At 37.0% G+C, this 25,295-nt stretch overlaps 2 protein-coding genes across 2 annotated transcripts; one reads left to right on the top strand and one right to left on the bottom strand.

Annotated features, from left to right (window-relative positions):
- Positions 1–6,075: 6,075 nt before the first annotated feature.
- On the top strand, positions 6,076–17,467 carry nop14 (NOP14 nucleolar protein homolog (yeast)). Its single transcript, XM_073824076.1, has 15 exons — positions 6,076–6,390; positions 6,530–6,664; positions 7,468–7,609; positions 7,694–7,833; positions 9,453–9,587; positions 9,722–9,844; positions 9,921–10,052; positions 10,252–10,383; positions 10,463–10,564; positions 11,788–11,941; positions 14,175–14,325; positions 15,964–16,111; positions 16,828–16,946; positions 17,032–17,187; positions 17,268–17,467. Exons 1-15 carry the CDS (start codon positions 6,205–6,207, stop codon positions 17,365–17,367), a joined length of 2,055 nt encoding a protein of 684 aa, XP_073680177.1. The 5' UTR covers positions 6,076–6,204; the 3' UTR covers positions 17,368–17,467.
- A 1,758-nt stretch (positions 17,468–19,225) lies between these two features.
- Positions 19,226–23,903, bottom strand: LOC141292121 (vimentin). The gene is made up of 3 exons (XM_073824075.1): positions 23,438–23,903; positions 20,476–21,156; positions 19,226–19,290 (listed from the first exon to the last, which is right to left on the bottom strand). The coding sequence occupies exons 1-3, from the start codon at positions 23,901–23,903 to the stop codon at positions 19,226–19,228; spliced, it is 1,212 nt and encodes a 403-aa protein (XP_073680176.1).
- Positions 23,904–25,295: the final 1,392 nt, after the last annotated feature.

The raw sequence follows: 25,295 nt of genomic DNA, 5'->3' as shown, positions 1-25,295 counted from the left end.
ACTTCCTGCAAAACACTCTGAAGGTCAGTGACCCCTGCAGCACTGGAGGAAAAGTGTGTATGAGTGTGTTTGTGTGTGTGAAAAAACATCCAAAGACTATAGAATTAGCCTTTTTCACAAAAATCAGAAATGACGTCAGCGCAGGGTAAAGTCAGTTCCGCTACACGTCTGAGCCTATTATATTAGTACGCCCTTGTCTCAAATAATGCTCAAATAAAATTGTTTTCCAAGTATATAATCAAGAAAGAAACAACATTTGACTTGTTTGTAATTTATATGACCACTCAGACCGCTGACTCCTCAAAATAATATGCTCAACATATTTCTGTTCTACATCTCTTTTATATTTGAGCTCATTTACTCAGTTAATTTTTCGAATCACTACATCATGATAAATTAATGACAGGATTTATATCCAAATGCACATTTTTTCAAGAATAAATTAAACAATACTGAGTCCGGTTGATGCATAAACTCAATACAACAACGTAATCCGATCCAATAAGAATAAAGCCATTAATCAGAGTCATCTCTTGTTTAGTATTATATTATTTTATTATGTACATCCATGAGCACGTTATAGAACGGACATTTACACCGTCATGTTAATAATGCAATGGAGAGCAAGTAGAAAATGTATATACATATATATGTCTATGGAAAATACAATATTATTTTAATAATAAAAGCGGAAAAAATTCACGTGAAGAGTCGTAATGCACAGCCAGCACCAAATAGACAGAACGGCAAAACTCAAAAATGTATTGAATAATAAGTGCCAACATTCAGAATTAAATAAACATATTATTTGTGATGACCCGAAGCCGACACAAAGTTTTTGAAGAAATGTTTGGTCTTTGTAGAATAAAACACTGGTATATATCATAGTATTATAATATCTGTTTTGTAAAAATAGACTATGATTCACGAACTTACTCTTGTTAAGTACGGCCGCTGCTGTCACCGGAAAAACTTTGACCCTGCAAGCGCCAATTCGGAAGCCAGAAACGCGGAAGTGTGAAAAAGGCTAACACCCTTAAAGGGACTTTGAAACATCTCAACTTTTCAGAATGCCACAAGCGCACCGCAGGTCATGTGACATCAACCAACCAATCACTTGTTTAAAAGACAGAGCTTAAAGATTTCCTCTCTTTTTCTTTTTAAAGATACTATTTTTGTAAGAGCTACGCTGAAGTTGGCAGTTTGAGAAATGCAAGTTAATTCTTCAGTTCAATCTTTATGTGCTAAAAAGGCGCATGAATTCCTGTAGAGATAGCAATACACATTCTCCTGTTGTTGCCAAATAAATGAAAAGCATGTCATCAATGTCTTCTCTCTTGCTGGATCAAAATCTCCCCTAGCTTTCCTCAGAGATGGTCCCAATAATGTGCTTAAAGTCAAGTCCAATTCAGTTTGTGCATGTTTACATGAAATAACAATTTTTTTTAATAATGTATCCTAAATTGTGGATAATTAAGCTACATATCATATTCCAAAGTAAATTTCTGAAGTGTTAAAGATTAAAAGAAAAAAAAAAAACAAGAACCATACAGAACTGAAAACCATGACCTAAAACCGTGATACGAACCGAACCGTGGGTTTTGTGAACCGTGTCACCCCTAGTGTGTGTGTGAGGTGTGTGTGTGTGTGTGTGCATGTGTGCTTTTTTCTTAAGTTTCATTCATTTTGTTTTGTACTTTCGTCTTTTTGTATTAAAATCTAAAAAAACTTAATCTAGACTTTTTTTTAGATAAAAAAATTACTAATTTTTAAATAATTCCACATTTTTATTTTACAATTATAACTTTTTTTCCCCTCTCAAATGCCAGTTAATGTAGTTCTGTGTCTGTATCTCACCATTCTGACTTTTTTTCAACACAAAATTGAATATTGTGAGATAAAAAGTCATAATTACTTATAATTGTACTTAATTTTTTTAAATTGAGATTTGCACTACATCTAAAAGCTGAATAAATACACTTTCCATTGATGGTTTGTTAGGATAGAACAATATTTGGCTGAGATAGAATTTGAAAATCTGCAATCTGAGGGTGCAAAATAACAAAATATTAAGAAAATCATCTTCAAAGTTGTCCAATGAATTTCTTAGCAATGTGTTTTACTGATCAAAAATTAATATCCTAATGATTTTTGGCATACTTTTTTTTTTTTTTTTGTAATTTTGACCCATACAATGTATTTTTTGCTCCAAATATACCTGTGCTACTTAAGGTTTTGTGCTCCAGGGTCACATAAAATGTAATGTATTCCTGTGATGAGCTAATTTTTCAGCATCGTTACTCCAGTCTTCAGTGTCACATGATCCTTCAGAAATCATACTAATATACTGATTTATTATCAATGTTGAAAACAGTTGTGCTGCTTAATATTTTTTTGAAACCTGTGATACTTTTCTTCAGGATTCTTTGATCAATTAAAGGTTAAAAAGAACAGCATTTATTTAAAATAGAAAGCTTTTCTAACAACATACACTACTGTTTAGAAGTTTGGGCTCAGTCAATTTTTATTCCTTCTTTTTTTTAAATAAATTAATACTTTTATACACCAAGGATGTTTACATTGTTAGAAGAGATTTATATTTTAAATAAATGCTGTTCTTTTTAACTTATTCATCATAGAATCCTGAAAAAAAGAATCACAGGTTCCAAAAAAATATTTGACAGCAGCACATCTGTTGCCAACATTGGTCATTCTAATAATAAATCAGCATATTAGAATGATTTCTGGAGGATCATGTGACAGTTGCACAGAAGAAAGTCATACAGGTTTGATTGACAGGGGGAATAAATGACTGATTTCTAGCTGAAGCGTCTCTTTAAAGTGGTGTCTTGTACATGAGTCTGATCAGAGACTCAATGATCATCTGTCAGACTCACATTAGAGTGTGTTTATACTGCAGAAGAGCACACACACACACACACACACACACACACACACACACACACACACACACACACACACACACACACACACACACACAGGCCAAAGCCTGACTCACATCCTGTGTCATTCACTGAGAGAGAGAGAGAGAGAGAGAGAGAGAGAGAGAGAGAGAGAGAAAAGCAAGCTGATTGTTTCCAGATTGTGGTTTGTGTGCCAGTGAAACTACACTGAGTGTTGCTCGTGTATCATAAACTCTTTTTCTTATTAACCCATAATGACTCCAGCACACAGTGACCTCTGACCCCACATGTGTTGCTGACGTTCACCATTCAGAGACGCTGTACTGCATTTGACAAACAACTAGAGTCAGACAAACTGCAGAAACACAAGAAAGAAGCTGTGAAATACACTAAATCACTGGAACCTTACACTGACACTGTAATGTGACACTGAGTGCGTGTGTGTGTGTGTGTGTGTGTGTGTGTGTGTGTGTGTGTGTGTGTGTGTGTGTGTGTGTTTAGGTGACCAGCAGGCTTCCATTGCAATTAGCAAACGGGTAAATGCATGAGTCTGGTCTAGATTACAGGCTCACAAAACACACACACACACACACACACACACACACACACACACACACACACACACACACACACACACACACACACACACTGTGTGGTGAGACATCTGGAGAGTCAGTGTGTGTGTGTGTGTGTGTGTGTGTGTGTGTGTGTGTGTGTGTGTGTGTGTGTGTGTGTGAGTTATCAGTTCTCACAGAGAAGCAAATAAGCTACAAACCAGAAAAGTAAAGAAATGTGTGTTAATCTTTTTGCTTGAGGTGAGCTGTTTATTACAGTGAGGTCACTGCAGTGACATCATCATCATCATCATCATCATCATCACATGATCACTGTGACCCCTGCTGCTGAACAACTGGAGGTTCATTTTTTTTCAAAATAAATGTGGGAATGTAATTAGCTGCATTTTATTGTCATATTCGTTTTTTAATCATTGAAACAGACATTCTTGATTTACAAATGAAGCCTGTTTCCACTACGAGATTTAAAAAATTGTGGAAATTGTGACTTTTGCGCTGTTTATGATGCTGTTTTAAAAGAAACTGAGCAATTCCAGCAGTAGAGCAGTGTTATTATCATTAACTAAACTAAAATAAATTAATTAATTAATTAAAAATGTTTATTTATGGCAACTAAAATAAACATGAACTGAATGAAGAAAAAAAAAACTTAAACTTGTTTATTTTATTTCAGCTATTTAAGTACTATTTAAGTAAAAGAAATTTACAAAAGTGATTGTATGTCTATAGAAAGCACATTAAGGTTAAGGTTTCAAATAAGATTTTGGAGAATGAGTTGTCAAAATTTAGTTGAAATAATGTTAGATTGTCATTCAGTGCAACACAATATTTATGTAAACATTCAAACAACATGCTTATTCTGACTTGTACATATTCAAATATTTAAAAGAATAAGGGAGAATATAACATTTTATTGTGTTTTAAATTAGTAAAAAAATGTTACTGACAAATGGGCAAACCCTAGGATAGTGGCAAATTTAAAAAATGTAGAATTACAACTAATTAATATTTGGGGTGAAAGTAATTAGTCTTTTAATTATGTCATAAATTATTTTTTGTTGTGAATATGCAAATGTGACAACATTGTTACACTGAATAACATTTTAGTGGGTGTCTTCTATGTATATTCATTTTTCTGCTCAGAAAATTAGATTAATTAGATTAAATTAGAAAAAGAAATTATTAAAAAGAAAACGTTTTAATTTTTTTTTTTTTTTTTTGGAAATACATTAATTTAAAGCAGTATTACACTTATTGTTTTTATGCTTAAACCCTCGTCTTTGACCCATGGATAGAAAACATAATAGTTTATCCTTTTTAATGCTTTATTAATTCAATGCAACAAGAACAAGAGGTATTACATGAAGAGTTCATTTGCACAAACAGAAAACTTAATTTGAACAATTTTCAAAGATTAATCTTAATGAAAAAAATAATAATAAAAAAATAATAGCATAATAAAAAACAAAAAAAGAGTTATCTGTTATCTGTTTTTGCAAATAAACAACCATATATTCATGTCAAATTAACATTAGATACCAGAGAAAAAAAGAAGAGAAGAAAAAAAAGAAAGTAAGAAAACGACATGAACTTCAATGCTTTCAGAGCATTACATGTTTTCAGTGCTTTTTTGTTTTTTGTTTGTTCCAATAGATTTACATATAGTTTAAAGTTTGTGGAAAATTTGGTCTACATTGAGCCCACCTTTTCTTATGTATATGGTATTTTCCAATAAAATAAACAAATGTAAGTTTAAAATATACGCATTTCTATTATACACTTTTTTTTGTTGTTGTTAATATAGAATTCCAAATCCTTTCAAAATAATCTTAAGTAAACACAATGCAAAAAAAAGATGCAAAATAGTTTTTTCTTGACCACAAAATTCCCAGGTATAGAAAATATATGCCTTAAATCCTTCCAAAACACGCTCAGCAGGATACATTCTATGAAGTATTTTGTAAGACACTTCCTTCATTTTGTGATTGATACAAAAAATTATTTGACAATTTACATGCTTTAACCCCAAGAAATATTACCAAATATCATAATAGTATATCAGTGATGCTAAAAATAACCCTGGAGCACAAAACCAGTCTTAAGTAGCACGGCTATATTTATAGCAATAGCCAAAAATACATAGTATGGGTCAAAATTACCGATTTTACTTTTATGCCAAAAATCATTAGGATATTAAGATCATGTTCCATGAAGATAATATGTAAATATATCAAAACCTAATTTTTGATTAGTAATATGCATTTCTAAGAACTTCATTTGGGCAACTTTAAAGGCGATTTTCTCAGCATTTAGAATTTATGCACTCTCAGATTCTAGATTTTCAAATAGTTGTATTTCGACCAAATATAGTCCTATTCTAACAAACTATACATTAACAGAAGGCTTACTTATTCAAAAAAGGACCCTTATGACTGGTTTTGTGGTCTAGGGTTACAAATAAGGCTCCGGTTGTTTTCTCGTGCGCGCGCAGCTCGTTCTTTGTGTGCAGTTCCTCTCCCGTCCGCATGAGGCGATCATCATCCAATCAGCGCTTGTCCTCCGCGTGTGTGGTTCAGTCTCGTGTGCGCAGCGTGTGAGTTTGTGATGATGAGCGGATGAAACGCTGTCGGGATTTAACGACTATGTTTATGTGATTAAATCGTAGTATCGATCTCCTCTTTAGTGTCTGATCAGAGCGTCTAACGATGAGGAAACAGCAGAAGCCCAGCCGCGGTTTGTCCGATAAAGTCCGCAAGTCTAAAGCGGCTCCGGAGATTCAGAAAAACCCGTTCGAGGTGAAAATCAACCGCAAGAAGTTCGATGTTTTGGGCCGCAAGAGTAAACATGATGTGGGTCTGCCGGGGGTGTCGAGATCCAAAGCCATTCAGAAGGTAAACACAGTCATGTTAGTGTTGGTGTACCATAGTATTCTGGAGTAAACTCTGCGTTTTGTAGCGTACCGTCACTGTAGCACTATACTGTTAATGTACCTCGATTACAGTCCTAATACAGTTCTGTTTGACTCCTCAGAGGAAGGACACTCTCCTGAAGGAGTTCAGACTGAAAGACAAAAGCAACAAATTCATCGACAGACGCTTCGGTGAATACGACAATCAGATCACACCTGAGGAGAAAATCCTGCAGAGATTCACGCTTGAGAGACAGGTGACACAATCACATTCATCATCACATGTTCTTCTGCATTATCGTGATCATGCATTACAAGTAACGCAAGTTACGGAATAGTATGACTTTTTCCAAGTAACTAGTAAAGTAACGCATTACTTTTTAATTGACAAGAAAATATCGGAGTTACTTTTTCAAATCAGTAACGGCAGTTACTTTCCCATCATTTATTGATTAAAAGCTCTCCTGTCCCCATGTGGAGAGAAATTGTGAGTAAGATGTTCCTTTAGTTCTAGAATAAATGTGAACATGCATTAATTCATCTCACTCACTAAAAAACAGATGTTCTTCAAAATGAGTAAAAACACTGAAATTCAATACAAACCTGCAATAATTAAATATGTTAAATAATACAAATATCCTTTATGTGTTTAATCCCATTTTATTAACTGATGTCTTTGCTGCCGACCTTCGATGATCCAATTCATCCATACTAATAAGCAAAAATGACTCAAGATTATCATTTGTTTTCCTTTTTTTTTTTATTGCTGAAGAGTTTTTTCTTCTGCGGTCTGCTGTACAGACGTCAATTAACTTTTCTCTAATCCTGAGGATTTTGCTGTGAAGAGGCTTGTACATTTGACAAAAATACAACTTTTTATATTAAAAGCAAACCCTGCCCAGGTTTAAAAAGTAACGTAACGCATTACCTTCCATAAAAAGGTAACTAAGTAACGTAATTACTTTTTAAGGGAGTAACTTAATATTGTAATGCATTACTTTTAAAAGTAAGTGTGATGGTAACAGATCCTAACTGATTCTGAGTTTGTGTGTTTGTGTAGCGCACTCATGACAAAACAGACATGTATAACCTGAACGAGGAAGAGGAGCTGACCCATTACGGCAAGTCTCTGGCGGAGATGGAGAAGATGACGGCTGTGATTGACAGCGACAGTGACTCTGAGGAGAAGGGCCTGCTGTCAGGTGATGCTCTTAAAGCAGTTCTCTGAATCGAGAGTTCGTCAGTGTTACGCTCACTAACTGATGTGATGATGGATGTTTGTGCAGCTGAACTGACCGCCACACATTTCGGCGGCGGAGGAGGTTTGCTGAGGAAGAAGAGCGCTGGAGATGAAGATGAAGAACTCAAACCCAAATCACGGCAGGAGCTGATCGAGGAGCTCATCATCAGATCCAAACAGGAGAAGGTCAGAAAGTGTTGCTTTACTGTGATTACACTTCAGTCTTGTTTAAGAGCTGTTCACACTGTATGACATCTACAACCATAGCTGTATGATAACTATTAACAGAAGCTATAATAACTAGTGATAGCTATGATAGTTGCAATAATAACTATAGCTGTAACAACTGTAATGATACCTGTAACAATAGCTATAATAATAGCTTCAATGATACAGCTGTAGCCTTAACTATAATCATAATGTTAACAGTAGTTGTAAGGATTATAATGATAAATATAGTGTGATTGCAGCTGTAATGTTAACTATAATGATAGGTGTAATAACTATAACAACATCTGTTATGATAACTATTACGGTAGTTGTAAAAACAGCTGTAGTGATAACTGCATATGCAACAAGTCTAACATCTCTAGCAATAATTGTGATGATAACTACTCTAACTGTAGTCAACATTTGAAGTGGATCAGAAAAAAGTTAATCAAAGTTGCCCAAGACAACTGAACGGTTTTGATCCTCTGAAAATGTTGACTTGTGTAAAACAACATCTGTAACAATAACTATACTGACAGCTGATGCAATAATTATAACAGTATTTGTAACGATAACTATAACAGCTGTTATAATAACTGTAATGATAACTATAATAACAGCTGTAACAATAACTATTAGGAATTATATTAACTGTAACAACAACTACAACTGTGATAACTGTAACATCAGAAACATTAACTGTAACAACAACTGTAACGATAGCTATAACAGCTGTTACAACTATAACAATAGCGATAAAGATAACTATTACGAGTTGTAATAACTGTAACAACATATGCAGCAAGTATAACAAAAGCTGTAACAATATCTCTAACAACAATCAACTGTAACATTAGTAACAACAACTGTAATGATAGCTATAACATCTGCAACTGTAACAATAACTGTAACAATTGCATCTTGTCAGTAAAGCCGGTTCTGTGATTAGTAGTAAATCATTAAGAAAGTGATATTGCGTAGCTTGTCAGTGATCTACGGTTCTGTGTATTAAATGCCTATATAGCTGTAACAATAACTGTAACACTATCTGCAGTGATAACTATAACAGCTGTTACAGTTGCTGTAACGATAACAGATACAATTTGATATAACTGTAACAACTGTAACAATAACTGTAACAACATTAGGAACGATAACTGTAACAATAACTACAACTGTGATAACTGTAACATCGGTAACACTAACTATAACAACATCTGCAACAATAACTATAATGATAAGTATAATAACAATAACTGTGACATCTGTAACACTGACTATACTGACAGCTGTAACAATAATTGTAACATTAACTGTAATGATAATGATGAAGTACATGGTTGTCCACACTCTGAGATTGTAATGTTCTGTTGACTATAGGTGAGCTACAGTTTTGTAGCCTACCACTTTAAATGCTCAAGCTCTTAAGTCGAATATATTCTAGTTGGCTGTCAGTGTTTTTATCATTCATCAGCTGGAAAAAAACAATGTACTTTCCTTGTTGTTATTATTATAGCAGTAGAGTTAGAGATTATTAGACTTCATAGTTCTAGTTGTGAAGGGTTTGTTAACGCTGACACTCTTTATCTTTTCAGCGCGAGCGTCAGACGCAGAAGGAGGAGTCACAGGTGCTCACAGACAAACTGGATCAGGAATGGAAATCCATCCAGAGCCTTCTGTCCCACAAAACCCCCAAAGCAGAGAGGAAGGACGAGGCGGAGAAACCCAAGGTACTGAACCACCAAACGCAGATGCTGTTTGTGAGTGTGTGCTGCTCTTCATTACTCTAACGCATGTGTGTGTGTGTGTGTGTGTGTGTGTGTGTGTGTGTGTGTGTGTGTGTGTGTGTGTGTGTGTGTGTCAGCTGGACCAGTACGACATGATGGTGCGAGAGCTGGGCTTCGAGATGAAGGCTCAACCGTCAGAGAAGCTGAAGAGTGCGGAGGAGATCGCCCGAGAGGAGAGAGAGCGTCTGCAGGCACTGGAGGTACTGAACACCTGCTGCCGTACATCTGAGGATGAGAATGATAAAGAGGAAGATCTCACTGATGTTTGTGTTTCAGGCCGACAGACTGAGGAGGATGATGGGACACGCTGAGGAAGAGTCTGGTCAGAGCAGCACACACATCTCTGCTGATGATATGAATGATGGATTCATCCTAAGCAAAGACGACCGCAAAACACTCGCTTACAAGGTCAGAAACACACACACACACACACACACACACACACACACACACACACACGCGCGCGCACACACACACACGCGTGCGCACACACACACACGCGCGCACACACGCGCGCACACACACACACACACACACACACACAGATGACATGAGCTGACCCGTGTGTTTACACTCGTGTGTGTGTGTGTGTGTGTTCTGCAGTCAGATCTGCAGTCTGACTCATATGTTTCCTGAGGCGGCGTGTGAAGCCATGCAGACGTTATTCAGCGACGGCGGCCGTAAGATGGAGGAGACGGTAGAGGTCAAAGGTCGAGCGCCAATGCCTAATCTGAAGATGGTGAGCTGATGGACTGACACAGGTACACAGATAGAGATGTGAGGCTGATCCTGAGCTCATGGTGTGTTTGTGTTTGCAGTTGGTCCTCCTGAAGATCACAGCGCTGTTGTTTCCCACATCAGACTTCAGACATCCAGTGACCACTCCAGCGTTCCTCTACATCAGTCAGGCGCTCGCCAAGGTCTGTGTGCGGAATCATGGGTAGATGCTGTTTTATTTAGTTTTACAGGTGCTTAGGAGTCCACTTTTTCTGGAAGTATTTTTCCTTTAAAGACTCTGAAAAAGGCACATTATAAACCACAGACCAAACAAGGGCTGAGTGATATGGCAAAAAATTGTAAGTATGTGTGCATCAAATGTTCGGAAACTGAAACTATTCGGCCAAAATGAGCAAAAAATGCTTGTTTGGTGTTTGGCATAATAAGCAAAAAGGCTGAATAAACGATAGCGAACAATGATGTGACGTGATCAAATAGAGGCGTGCACTAATGATCAAACATGTGGTCAGTGTGGAAGCATTTAAAACTGTCTGAGAAAGACACAAAAATCATTCCAAGCAGCGACAGCGAGAGACTGTTTAGAAGCGCATCGCATGTCTTCGTGAGAAGAGAAAGGTTACTGTATGATGACTGAAATCATCCATTAGTCAATCAACTCCAGAACGTTCTGTTGTCTAATACACCAGACACCAATTGTGTTTATTCTGACAGCAGCTCCTTAGCCAGGGTTCAAAGACCAAAGATGACAATCATTCACAAATCTGCTGCTGCCAGCAAACACTAGGACTGAGCTCTTCTTGTGGGTTTACCACTAAATAAGAGTTAGCATTCAGAAATGTTAGTATTGTCATTTTACTGTTGTTCTGTCAAATAAAATTAAGACAAAAATAATTCCAACAGCTCTATTAATACATTTATTCTAACATTGTCCTTTGCTCAGCAAGGCTGCATTTATTTGTAGATTAGAAACACATGCCTGATTCAAGAAGGGGCTCTTATAAATGGCCAAAGAATATGATTTTACTAACTTATTAATTTTAAGTCAAATTGTGTTTTTTTGGTAGGCTATAATGTCTACTAGAATGTTCAGTGTTAAGTAAATATTTTTAAATTGTTGTTTTGTAATTGATTTTTTTTTTTTTGTAAAGCAAGACAAAACTGTAAAAAGCAAATATTGGCTATTTAATTTATGCAATGGTGCTTTTCGAAGTAAACTCGGACACATTTGACTGTTGCACTCGCGTCTCTTGCAGTGTCTCATGCGTGAAATGGCGTTATAAAAATGTGGCGCTCAAGTTAAAAGAAGTTTACTCCCATCTCCTTGAATGTTTTTCCTAGACAAGCACTCAAGGTTTAATGACTGACGTGAACTGGATGACTTTGACTGTTTGTTTGTGTGTTTCAGTGTGTGGTGTTCTCTCTGGAGGACGTGTGCAGGGGTCTGATCCTCTGCTGTCTGGCGCTGGAGTTCGTCTCTCTGTCTAAGAAGTTTTTCCCAGAACTGCTGAATTTCCTGCTGGGGCTCCTGCACCTGGCCGTCTCCAACAAACACAACACAGGTACTGCAGTCTCTGGTTGCATTTTGTGTGTGTGTGTCTGTGTGTGTGTCTGTGTGTGTGTCTGTGTGTGTGTCTGTGTGTAAGTGTGTGTAAGTGTGTGTAAGTGTGTGTGTGTGTGTGTGTGTGTGTGTGTGTGTGTGTGTGTGTGTGTGTGTGTGTGTGTGTGTGTGTGTGTGTGTGTGTGTGTGTGTAGTAGGGCTGCACATTTAATCAAATTTCTAATGGCGATCACGATTACAGAAGCCACAATTATGTAATTGTTCAAAGCCACGATTACCAAAAAAAATCTGCACGCTTAAGAGGCGTGTTTAGAGCATGTCACGTATTGGGAGGCGAATCTTTATTGTTATCGTGGCCACATCAAAATACAGAGAATAATTATTTATAGCAAATTATTCAGAATTCTGAATGCATTTTAAGATAACTTTTCCTAACTGGTCACAATGCACAACAGCTCTGTATGCTGCGTCAAAGACGCGTGTGTCCTCTGATGTAAACAAGCATGGATGAGAAGCAGACGAGAGTCAATCTGGATGAAAGCGCACTTTCATTCTCTGACAGCAGATGGCGCTAAACATAATGCAGCCGTTACCCTGGAAACACCGTAAACAAAACAGCTTTCAGTTTCTGATTTAAAAAGTCATTCAGATTTGTGTATTTGCTCTGGTGTTCATCACAGCGACAAATACTTCAATATTTAGATTTAATAGGCTATTTATTTTCAAGCTTTTTACATTAACCTGGACTACAACATACTCTAGATATTGTTTGAAAGTGTTTTGATTCTTTATTGTTCGGTCAAACTTTACATTAGGGCTTCATTAGTTAACATAAACTGCCAAGGAAAAAAATCTTAGAAACATTTGCTAATCTTGGGTAATTCCAATATTTAATAACAAATTGTTCAAATCAAAAGTTGCAACTGTTATTTCATCAACTTAGAGTATTTTTTTTTAAACAAAGATTAATAACTAGCAAATGTAGCTATTGCTCATTGTGAATATTAATGCATTAACTAATGCGATCTTACTGTAAAGTGACACCTATTGGTCTTTATAATTCTTTTGCACTTTAATCTGTGTAATTTTTTTTATTTAACATTTTCATTTAAATGTTCAGTTATTTTTGTTACAAGAAAATAAATAAAAGCATTATCAATTAATGGCAACATGAAAATTGACCTTATACATAAAGCATATTTGTACTTTTTTTATTTTAAGAAACCAAACCAATGTATCGTTGACATTTGTGGCGACCAGAAAAGCAATAAAAGTTTTTCAGGAACAGTGTTTTCAGCTTGTTTTTTATTTTTATATAAAATGATGGCATGCAGTTGCTTCAAACAATGGTATAAAGCTGTTTACAAAATCAAATCAATGTAAGCTGTGATAAGTAAGGGATAATGTACAGGCAGCCGGTAGTTATTGCAGAAATAAGCCCCGACAGTGTGATCAGGACCCGACGCGAAGCGGACAATTTAAATAGATTAATGCCGAAATTTTCCATTGTTAATTGTAGTTTTCCAGTGTTTGTCACAAGATGGCGCCAAACGGTAATCTTTGTTGGCACGGAGGGATTTTAAACATACAAGTAGTACCGGCTATGCGTTATTACTTTGGAGCGGTGATTATTTGAAAAGAACGAACCTGTGAATGTCTCAACTGACCAATCAGAATCAAGCATTCCAAAGAGCCGTGTAATAATCGTAAATAAAAATCACAATTACAATTGCAAGGGAATAATTGACAATTATGATTTGGCATCATCGTGCAGCCTGTGTGTGTGTGTGTGTGTGTGAGTGTGTGTGTGTGTGTGTGTGTGAGTGTGTGAGTGTGTGAGTGTGTGTGTGTGTGTGTGTGTGTGTGTGTGTGTGTGTGTGTGTGTGTGTGTGTGTGTGTGTGTGTGTGAGTGTGTGTGTGTGTGTGTGTGTGTGTGTGTGTGTGTGTGTGAGTGTTTGACAAGAGCGGTGTAAATCTGTAACCTCGGTGTGATGTGTCGGGGTGGAGTGTCACATCTGCCTCTGATGGGAAATTTTCTACATTCTCAAGCATCCAGTGAGGAATCTGGGTGTTTCCTGTCTGCTCATGTCCATCATCACAAGCAACAGATGTATTACTGTATTCACACATTCAGAGTGTTTGATGTCCGTTATGCTCACATGTGTTCTGTGTGTCTCATTGACACTTGTTCTGTGTGTGTGTGTGTGTGTGTGTGTGTGTGTGTGTGTGTGTAGGTTATACACTGGTGAGTCCATTCAGACAGCAGGGGAGGAACTGTGATCTGCTGGTTCTGAAGGATCGAAACGCGTCTCACAGCTGGAACAGGAAACCTATTTCACTGCGCACAGCTCACAGAATCCCAGCAGAAGAGAAAGACCACTACAGGTACACACACACACACACACTCTCACACACACACACACACACACACACTTACACACACACACTTACACACACACACTTACACACACACACACACACTCACACACACACACACACACACACAAAATGCATTATACAGGGTTTGTACAAAATGCTTAAAGTGCTTGAATTTGACTTTTTTGAAATGTAAGGCCTTGAAAACCCCTGAAAATAGCAATATTCTTGAAGAGGTACTTGAAAAAGTGCTTGAATTATTGAAAGACAATGTATCTATGAAATTAGTGTTTAGTTTTTTCAATAAGCACATATCTTTTCAAACTAAATTTAAAAAAAGTCATACCCTTTTCACTTATTTCAGCTGATTTCAGAATTGAGCTAAGTCAGTAATAGTACTGACAGTGTCCTGTAAACATGGCTGAAGACACAAAAAGAGGAACAGATGAACCGAATCAATCGAGTCATTTATGCTGGAACCATTGATTGAATCCAATTGATTCAAACTCATGACTCATTAATTTCAAGCGATTCTCTAGCAAAAACCAGATTAAATTAAAAGAGCCATTAATTTTAAAATTTCTACATTACTCGTAATGATTTTTCAAAGCATGTAGTTATGGGTGAAACAGAGCGTTTCGAAACTTTCAATCAGTTAAACCATTGCATTGCAAAATGATTCACTCTTTTGAAGCACTCCAATTGAATCACGTGTTGTAAATAATTTGATTCAGATTGGGACTTCAGAGCCTGTAGAGGAAATCATTTGATTTGGGTCGGAACGGGTTCGTGAATCATTTCACAAACTGGATGATTCAAATCAAACGCAAAGTTCTGGTCTAAGTCAAATGATTTGTAGTCAGTGCTCTGAATGCTGATTTGATAAGATATGCTTCTTCAGAGCGTGGATCGTAAATCATTTGATTCAGATCAGGATTTCAGAGCAATTTTGCCAATATTTTTTTTTTTTTAAATAGTAGAAAATATCAAACCATTAAGGCAGTACAGTTATAAAAGAAAGCATACACAAATACAATTCCCTTAAGAAAATGAACCGTGGTTTTCGTATACATTTATAATACTTTAATAGTAACCCTGTTGAAAAAAACATCAAGTAGGTTTTGATGCTGGTTTAAGATGGTCCTTGACCAGCAACATGACCAGCATAAACCAGCTAAAACCAGCATTTCAGCCTCAAAACCTACCTAACTAGCAAATTCAGTTTTTTAACAGGGAATACTTTGCCATTTTGCATCAGTAATATTTTTTGAGAATTTGAAATAGAAGACATTGCTCGATAAGTGATATCTCTGGTCATGCTTGAAAATCTTTGAAAGCTCATTTCATTTTACAGTATCTGTACCAACCCTGTCATATTTCTATGTTCTTTGATTGTTTGTCATGCACTTTTAATGCATTAGTCTTTCCAAAGGTGTAGCAAAGAATAGATTTAATGACTTTGCTTATAATTATTTCTGAGATCATACAGTGCGTTTATCACACGCCATAATTAATGCATCTAAATACTGATGTAATGCATTATATATATATATACAGATTTTATGTAAATTGTTACAGATGTTTGGTATAAATAAACATGTGGTCAGTGGTTTAATGTTCTGCATCTGCTGTGTTTGTGTGTTTCAGGCTGTCGGTCATTGATTCGTGTCTGGATCTGATCAAGAGATGCACGTCTCTCTATAAGGACCTGCTGTCATTCGGACACATCTTCCAGCCAATCAGAACACTGCTCGCCAATCATCTTCCTGTAGAGAGTTACCCCGCCCCGATACAGGTTCATTATCGCATTACACATCGACTCAAGTCACTTTGATTTATATAGTGCTTTTAACAAAACAGATTGTGTCAAAGCAGCTTTACGGTTACCGTATTAAAGAGGAGTTCACTTTCAGAGCAAAAATGTACAGATCATGTACTCACCCCCTTGTCATCCAGGATGTTCATGTCTTTCTTTCTTCAGTCGTAAGGAAATTGTTTTTTGAGCAAAACATTTCAGGATTTCTCTCCATATAGTGGACTTCTATGGTGCCCCCAGTTTGAACTTCCAAAATGCAGTTTAAATTGCTCTAAACGATCCCAGACGAGAAAAGAAGGGTCTTATCTAGCAAAACGATGGGTTGTTTTGTAAAATAAATTACAATTTATATACTCTTTAACCGCAAACGCTCGTCTTGTCTAGCTCTGTGTAGAGATTAAAAAGTATATAAATTGTAAATGTTTTAAGAAAATAATCCTAAAATGTTTTCCTTAAAACAATTTCTTTACGACTGAAGAAAGAAGACATGAACATCTTTGACGACAAGGGGGTGAGGACATAATCTGTACATTTTTGTTCTGAAAGTGAACTACTCCTTTAACAGGAAAATAGTGTCAATAGTGCAAAAGAACAAGAGTCAGTTCAAATCATATCGGTGTAATCAAGTCAACAGTTTCACTGGAAAATAACCGTCACATTGACAATCATCAGCTCATCCATGTGTTTGTGTGCAGGATCTTCATAGGGAGATCTTAGAGGCCATTCCTGAGAAGCCTTCCCAGAATGCACCACTGGTGTTCAACAAGAAGAAGCCCATTCCACTCAAACTCTTCACACCCAAAATAGAGCAGATGTGAGTGAAACATGAGCTGGAATAAAACACAAACTCTTCTGATTTTCTGATTCACCAAATGAATCGTCTCTGGTTTGTCTTCCAGAACGGATTACGGTAAAAAGCGAGGGAACACGAAGGAGGAGAAGGAGCGCGAGCGGCTCAAGCACAAGTACAAGCGTGAGTTCAAGGGAGCGTTGAGGGAGATCCGGAAGGACACGCGCTTCCTGGCTCGAGAGAAACTCAACGACGTGATGAGCAGGTCAGTGTTTGTGGAGGAGTGTCTCGTGATCGCGTTCCTCGTGACCGTCTCTGATCGTGCCGTTTGTGTTTGTGCCTCAGGGACGCGGAGAGGAAGAGGAAGTTGAAGGAGCTCTACGGCAGTCTGGCCACGCAGGAGGGAGAATGGAAGGCGCTCAAGAGGAGGAAGAGGAATTCATGAAAAAGTTTTTTTTTTGCTTTAAAATCTGTACCTTTATTCTCATGATAGGGTTTTTTATTTGACAAACTATGAGAAATAAAAGGAAGTTGTTGCAGAGAGACTCTGCCTGTATGTGATGGAAGTCAACTTTGGGTTTTTAAGCGAGTGATGCACTGCAAAAAATGGTTGGTTTTGTTTTTTAATACAAATGTGACCCTGGAGCACAAAAGTCTAAAGTCTGGTCTTAAGGCGAGACACTGCAGGTGAATAGGGTAAAATAATTAACTATCGCCTTGTTTACCCAGTTGATTGATTACATTGATAATTGCAAACATTTTTTTTGTATTACAAGTTTTCGAAATATGCAAATGAGTCATTTATAATGAAATATATGCGCTAATTTGCATACGTTTCTAGAACAAAAATCTAAACACTGGATGAAGTCAGTTTCAAAATTCTTGTTTAATTTTCTTTGACATATTAGAGTCAAATGTTTCTCCAGAGAGGATTTGGGGTTTCTCATTTGTCACTCCATAATTCAGAAAACAATGATTTTTTTTTACCATTTTGGGGGGAATAAATTGTTGTATAAAATCAAGCAAATTATATACAAACAAACCCCTCTGTAAAAGCCTTCAGGATATAGACAGGAACACAAATGCTCAGTGTGGTGTGTGCAAGTGCTGCTGAAGTGGAGATTTATGGCTCAGTGTAGGAGAAAAAACTCTTGGCCTTTAAAAATCTGTATTGTAATTTTAATCTATTGACACAAATAGATCAAGTGCTATAAAAGAAAGACTTAACAGTGTCTTTGGGATATTTGCTTTCCACTAGTCTGAAAAACACTTTATGAAACACCAAAAAACCCAAAATCTCAATTTGACAGATGCATGAAAAAACAGCATTTTTGCCTGCAGTGTCTCCCCTTAAGTGGCACAAATATATTTGAAGCAATAGCCAAAAATACATTGTATGGGTCAGAATTATAATTTATTATTATTTTTCTTTAATGCCAAAAATCAGGAAATTAAGTAACAATCATGTTCCAGTAAGATATTTAGTATATTTTCCACCATAGAAATATATCAAAACTTAAAAAAAAGTTTTTGATTAGTAATATGCATTTCTAAGAACTTCATATGGATGATTTTCTCAGTATTTAGATTCTTTGCACCCTCAGATTCCAGATTTTCAAAAAAGTTCCTATCCTAAGAAATCCTGTCCTCAATTTAAAATAAAAATTGGCCCTTATGACTGGTTTTGTGGTCGAGGGTCACAAAGGTCAAAATATTCTTTAAAAGCAAAATGACTGAAAATTAACATGCTTGAAATTATGACAATTATCTGCCAGATGGGCTCAGAATTTGTTTTTAATTTAAAATGAAATCAAATATGTTTTTGCCAGATATTTGTTTTTATCTTAAGCATATACTCAATTCATTTTAATACTTTTTTCAGAAAACTAGATTTAATATCTTTGTCATTTTGCATCTCGTCTGAAGTTTAGACATCTACAGTTTTATATCTGTCAGCGATTCCTCTGTAAATCAGCTCTGCAGAACACAAAACTGTCATTATTCAGCTCAAATTTAGTTTTCATCCCAATGAATAATAGCAAGGAACCACTTAATGCAAAAGGAAAGCATTCATTTTTCCATCCTTCAGCTCCCAGACAGCATTTCAGAATAACTAAGGCTTTCTAAACCCTTCCATTGTGAGTTTAACAAAATCCATAACACAGACAAGTCTGCATTGAAATCAAGCTTTATTTAGTGTCTGGTAACATTTTGGTTCTTTTACACAAGACAGTTTTATTCATTGTGAGACTCAGCTAGTTTAGCAGGACATGGTTTAGTGGAGGTCGATCTTCAGACGGTCTTCAGGCGATGGCTGTGTGCGTCTCTACGCTACGAGACACAGACGTGGTTCTCTCTTCTGTCACCGCTTTGAACACAAGACACGTCAGATTTAAACAAAACTACACATTTTCTGAGGCTGGGACGCATTACACAACTTTGGCTCTGATTTGCAGTCTGGACGAGTCAATGTTATTTGGAAAAAATGAATTTGAGTCTGAATTTAAGTTGAAACATTTCAGATAATTGTGATCGTTTAGCTGCAGACTTTGATTCCATGAAGTCTCTAGAGATCAAACATGATTGTTTTTCTTTAAACTCAGTTTTGAATCATTTCTGTTTGTCATGCATCTCTTAACAACGAGACTCATTTCTGCGCAAGTTCAAGTTTTGGGAAGTTTGTAAGTTGGAAAAAAAATTCTTTCATCAAATTCAACATTAGACCCAATACTGTTTCCATTGCGTTCGCCGTGGTTTTTGACGTGTCCACAATTTGGAAACCTGGAGAATTACAACTTTGTTGAACTCATTAATCCAGTCTTTCTGAATGCACCGTTTGCTATTAAAGTCTAGGAGTGGGATGCAGTTTTCACAATTGTCTTCTAGAAGTCATGTAATGTATTCCAGCCAACTAAAGCACTCATTTAATTGTTAGAGTAGTTCACTTTCAGAACAAAAATGTACAGATAATGTAGTCACCCCCTTGTCATTCAAGATGTTCATGTCTTTCTTTCTTCAGTCGTAAAGAAATGGTGTTTTTTGAGGAAAACATTTCAGGATTTCTCTCCATATAGTGGACTTCTATGGTGCCCCGAGTTTGAACTTCCAAAATGCAGCTTTGAAGAGCTCTAAATGATCCCAGCCGAGGAAGAAGAGTCTTATCTAGTGAAACAATTGGTTATTTTCTAAAAACAATTAAAACGTATATACTTTTTAATCTCAAACGCTCGTCTTGCCAAGCTAGACAAGGTGAGCATTTGCGGTTAAAAAGTGTATAAATTGTATTTATTTATTTTTTTTAGAAAATAACCGATCATTTTGGGATCGTTCAGAGTCATTTGAAGCTGCATTTAAACTGCATTTTGGAAGTTCAAACTCAGGGCACCATAGAAGTCCACTATATGGAGAACAATCCTGAAAAAAACATAATTTCCTTTTACGACTGAAGAAAGAAAGACATGAACATCTTGGATGACAAGGGGTTGACTACATTATCTGTAAATGTTTGTTCTAAAAGTGAACTACTCCTTTAACGTCAAACCTGAGCTTTTACCTGCCGCTCCAGAGAGCCCTTCGACGACGGAGATCCCGAGCCGCTTCTCCTCTCCTTCCAGCAGCTTCCTGTAGGTGGCGATCTCAGCGTCCAGCTTCAGCTTGATGTGGAGCAGCTCCTGATAGTCGGCCATGTATTTCCCCATCTCCATCTTGGTCTCGCACAGCTGGCTCTCTAGCTGAGCGATGATGTCCTCCAGACCGGCCACCTTCTCCAGGTGCGCCTCCTCCATGTCCTCCAGCTGCTGCTCCAGCGCTCCGTTACGGGCCCTCAGGCCGTCGATCTGGTTCTGCAGGTCCGTCACCTGGTTGTGGAAGGTGGTGATCTCCTCCTTCATGGTCTTCATCTGGTCCTCGTGTTTGCCGGCCTGCTCCTTCAGAGTGTCGAATTTGCCCTTGTACCACTTCTCCGCTTCCTGGACGTTGCGAGCGGCCACCGCCTCGATCTCGGCGCGCATGTTGCGCAGGTAAGCGGCCAGGTCGGGTCTGTCCGAGTCGAGCTCCACCGTCACCTTGGACTCCTCGATCTGCTTCAGGAGGTCGGCCACTTCCTCGTCGTGGAGCTTCTTCAGGAACTCGATCTCGGCCACCAGCTGCTCGATGCGCTTCTCCAGGTCGGCCTTCTGTAGCGTGGCATTGTCCACATCTTGGCGGAACTCGCGGAGAATCATTTCAGCCTCCTCTGTGGAGTCAAGAGTGAGTTCACGTCAAAATGGTGTTGGTATAATATTACATAAAGAGAATGCAAAAATTTACAGATAATGTACTCACCCCCTTGTCATCCAGTCATATAGAAATATGTTTTCTGAGGAAAACATTTCAGGAATATAGTGGACTTCTATGGTGCCCACAAGTTTGAACTTCCAAAATGCAGTTTAAATGCAGCTTCAAAGGGCTCTAAACGATCCCAGCCGAGGAAGAAGAGTCTCATCCAGTGAAATGATCGGTTATTTTCTAAAAAAAAACTGACAATTTATATACTTTTTAACCTCAAATGCTCATCTTGTCTAGCTCTGCCTGAACTCTTTGTACTCCAGTTCAACACAGTTAGGGTATGTCTAAAAACTCCTATCTTATTTTCTCCTCCAACTTCAAAATCATCCTCCATCGCTGCAGAAGTACCGACCCAGTGTTTACAAAGTGAACGTGCAAAGAAGATCAAACACTCTTTACAAAAAAGGTAAAACAGTGATGTAGGACGATTTTGAAGTTGGAGGAGAAAATGAGATGGGAGTTTTTCCACATACCCTAACTGTCTTGAACTGGAATACACAGAGTTGAAGCAGAGCTAGACAAGACCAGCATTTGAGGTTAAAAAGTATATAAATTGTAAAAAACGACTAATCATTTTGTTAGATAAGACCCTTCTTCCTCATCTGGGATCATTTAGAGTCCTTTGAAGCTGCATTTAAACTGCATTTTGGAAGTTCAAACTTGTGGGCACCATAGAAGTCCACTATATGGAGAACATTCCTGAAATGTTTTTTTTCAAAAAACATAATTACTTTACTACTGAAGAAAGACATGAATATCTTGGATGACGAAGGGGTGAGTACATTATCTGTAAATTTTTGTTCTGGAAGTAAACTGTTCTTTTAAAAAAAGGTATATTTATTGGCAGTGATGGTTTCATGAAGAAACTTTAACATTCTTCCTTCTTCATAATGGAAAAATGTTCTTTAGATTGCTAAAATGTTCTTCTGAGAACAAAAAATGGTTCAAGAAATGGAACCAATGCCAATAAACACTCTAAGAGTTTTTCAGATAACTGAAGTGTTCTTCACTCTTAAAAATAAAGGTTCTAAAAGGTCTTTTCTCCTTTTTGGGACCATTTTTGGTTCCCCAAAAAACCTTTCAATTAACAGTTCTTAAAAGAGCTATTTTTGCCTTAGTCTGAAGAACATTTTTATAATCTAAAGAACTTTGCTCCTCTAGCAAAGAGCCTTTTGTGCAACGCAAAGTTTCCACGGAAGTTCTTCATGGAAGCATCAATGCCAATAGAGAACCTTTATTTTTCAGAGAGTTCACACTAAGAAACAAAATGGTCTTTTAAGAACTATTTAGTGCAAATTCTTTGGTGTAGAGTTTATGTAGTTGAAGCCAACTTTGGTCAAACTTTTTAGACAATGTTTGCTTCATATTGTACACAATAACACTGGAAAAAATGCTTTTCTTACTTAGATTTTTTTGTCTTGTTTCCAGCCAAAATATTTTTTTAAAAAAAATCATAAATCAAGAAGGATTTTCTAGATGAGTGAAAATCTTCTTGTTTTCAGAAAAAAAAAAGTCAAAATTAAGTGAGTTTTTGCTTAGAACAAGCAAAATAATCTTATTTCAAACAGAAAACAATCTTATTTTTCTTACCCCATTGGCAGATTATTTAGCTTGTTTCAAGCAAAAACATTTAATTTTGACTAGTTTTTTCTGAAAACAAGACAATAATTTTTACACATTTAGAAAATCCCTCTTGATTTAAGAATTTTAAGATATTTGTTTGGAAACAAAACAAAAAAATCTAAGTAAGAAAAGCCTTTTATTGCAGTGAAATTGTCTCCTTTAGATGTTTTTCCTCTTTTGTAAGCTAAAGGATCCTGCTAAATCAGGGGTTCTAAACTCAAGCTCCACTTTTCTCCAGTTTAGCTCCAACTTTGACCAAACTAGTGATCCTGAAGACCTGTGTTTGATTAGGGTTGGAACTAAACTCTGCCCTTGCGATAAAACCTGACTGCACTTCTGTAGACTAAAACTCTTCCTGAAAGTTGAAAATGTTGATTCCAGAATTTAACATCTCTGTCATTGATAAATCAGGGGCATCCAAACCTGTTCTCGGAGAGTCACTGAGTTGAGTTTTCCTCCAACTCGTTTTAAACACACTCACATCAGCTAATTAAGATCATCAGATTTCCTAGAAGCTTCCAAGCGTGTAAGAGCTCAAATCTGCAGAACATTGGTCCTAGTCTCACCTTTGATGGCCAACTCTTCCTCCAGCTTGAGTCTCCAGACCTCCACCTCCTCCTCGATGTAGCCTCTCTCAATATCAGCCGCACCCTTCTCTGCGGTCAGAGCTTCGATTAGGTCCCTCATCTCTTTAAACTTGACTTCGTATTCGTCCCCGAGGCCGGTGGGTCCTCCCTTGAAGCGTCCCTGAAGGGCTTCCAGCTCGGCTCTCAGGGCGGCGTTCCTCTGCTCCAGCGCTTGGACCTTGTCGATGTATCCGGCGAAGCGGACGTTCAGCTCCTGCATCTCCTCTTTCTCGTTGGCTTGGTGCTGGTGGATCTCGGTGGCCACTTCCACCGCCTGACCCTGGAATCCCGTCCGGCCGCGGCTGTAGGAGGACCCGCGGCATCGGGACGGAGACGGGCTCTGGACCCTCATCCTGCTGGAGCCGCTGACGGTCAGACTCTTCTGCGAATACGACGAACCTCTCATGACGTTATGGACACGGCTCTAGCTCAGAGGAAGGTTTGGCTCTCGGGTTGTGTTCGCTGACTGCAGGCTGAGACGCTCGCTGGCGTTTATATGGACCGGCCAAGAATTTTGCAGAGGCCCTTGAAAGTCCTGCAGGGTTTTGACATGTTTTAAATGCGGATCATGACACTCCTGCCAGAGATGGAAGGCCTGAGTTTCTCATTAGCTCACGTATTACTGTCATCAATTAGACGTTTGGAGGCCGGCGGCCCCTCGCGCTCCAGTGCCACATAGCCGGCGTGTGCGAGCAGCACTATTTCTCCAACTGTAATTTGGGGCCGGCGTGGCTCACTGTTTCCATATAACCTCATTCAGACGTGCAGGTCCTGGAGTTAATCTGCTTTACAAATAAACAACCACTTTAACACTCTTTTCCACCTGTTTTTTTTCCATTTGTCTGTCAGATGTTTGGGGGAATGCTTAGAGTCTGTGGAATGCAGTATTACTGAAAAACTATTATATATTCATAGTCTGAATTAGTTTTATTTTTATAGTATTTTTTTGTGTTTTTGTCATTTTTATTAAGTTTAGATTTTAATGTCTGTAATCAATTTTCTGAAAGAGATTTATACATAGCTTATTTAAATCAGCTAAAAATAAGCTTTCCATTGATGTATGGTTTGTTAGGATAGGACAATATTTGGCTGAGATACAACTATTTGAAAATCTGCAATCTGAGATTGCAAAAAAAAATCTAAATATTGAGAAAATCTCCTTTAAAGTTGTCCAAATGAAGTTCTTAGCAATGCATATTACTCATCAGAAATTAAGTTTTAATATATTTTCGGTAGGAAATTTACAAAATATCTTCATGGAAGATGATCTTTACTTAATATCCTAATGATTTTTGGCATAAAATAATTTTTTTATAATTCTGACCCATACAATGACTACTTAAGACTGATTTTGTGGTTCAGGGTCACATTGTTTTTATTATTATTTTTTTTTGTGTGTTATTTTTATTTTTATTTTTTTTTTTAAATATGTCTATATAGTTTTTATTTTTCCCCCTAAAGTTTTCGTTTGTGTGTGTTTTTGTCTTTTTTTAAATAAAAAAAAAATGTAAAAAAAATTATTTCAGTTTTTAGTTATTTTAGTATGTTATTAATATAATTCAAGTTACACTCAATGAAAAAAAGAAATATTTTAATATTAAAAATAATATTTTATTTGATATGAGTTAACATTTTATTTGAAATACATATATTTTATTTAGATTTTAGTGTTAGTTAACTATAATAACCCTGGTGGAATCACTTTTTTTTTTTTACTTGGTCATCTTTAATAATGCAATAATACAAATATTCATATATATGAATCTTATATTTAGACATGTGATATGAATGACCTTGA

The sequence above is a fragment of the Garra rufa genome, chromosome 19 (genome assembly GCF_049309525.1).
Source record: "Garra rufa chromosome 19, GarRuf1.0, whole genome shotgun sequence".
Lineage (NCBI taxonomy): Eukaryota > Metazoa > Chordata > Actinopteri > Cypriniformes > Cyprinidae > Garra > Garra rufa.
This window is presented reverse-complemented; position numbering and strand designations above follow the sequence as displayed.

What these genes read in the sequence shown, in the direction of transcription:
- nop14 (XM_073824076.1), top strand. Translation starts at nt 6,205, where the DNA reads ATGAGGAAACAGCAGAAGCCCAGCCGCGGTTTGTCCGATAAAGTCCGC. An exon ending in GGAGAAGGGCCTGCTGTCAG is followed by an intron (nt 7,610 to 7,693) that starts GTGATGCTCTTA and finishes ATGTTTGTGCAG; the next exon opens with CTGAACTGACCGCCACACAT. An exon ending in CAATGCCTAATCTGAAGATG is followed by an intron (nt 10,384 to 10,462) that starts GTGAGCTGATGG and finishes TTGTGTTTGCAG; the next exon opens with TTGGTCCTCCTGAAGATCAC.
- LOC141292121 (XM_073824075.1), bottom strand. Translation starts at nt 23,903, where the DNA reads ATGAGAGGTTCGTCGTATTCGCAGAAGAGTCTGACCGTCAGCGGCTCC. An exon ending in GGAAGAGTTGGCCATCAAAG is followed by an intron (nt 21,157 to 23,437) that starts GTGAGACTAGGA and finishes TTGACTCCACAG; the next exon opens with AGGAGGCTGAAATGATTCTC. An exon ending in AGGGCTCTCTGGAGCGGCAG is followed by an intron (nt 19,291 to 20,475) that starts GTAAAAGCTCAG and finishes TTGTGTTCAAAG; the next exon opens with CGGTGACAGAAGAGAGAACC.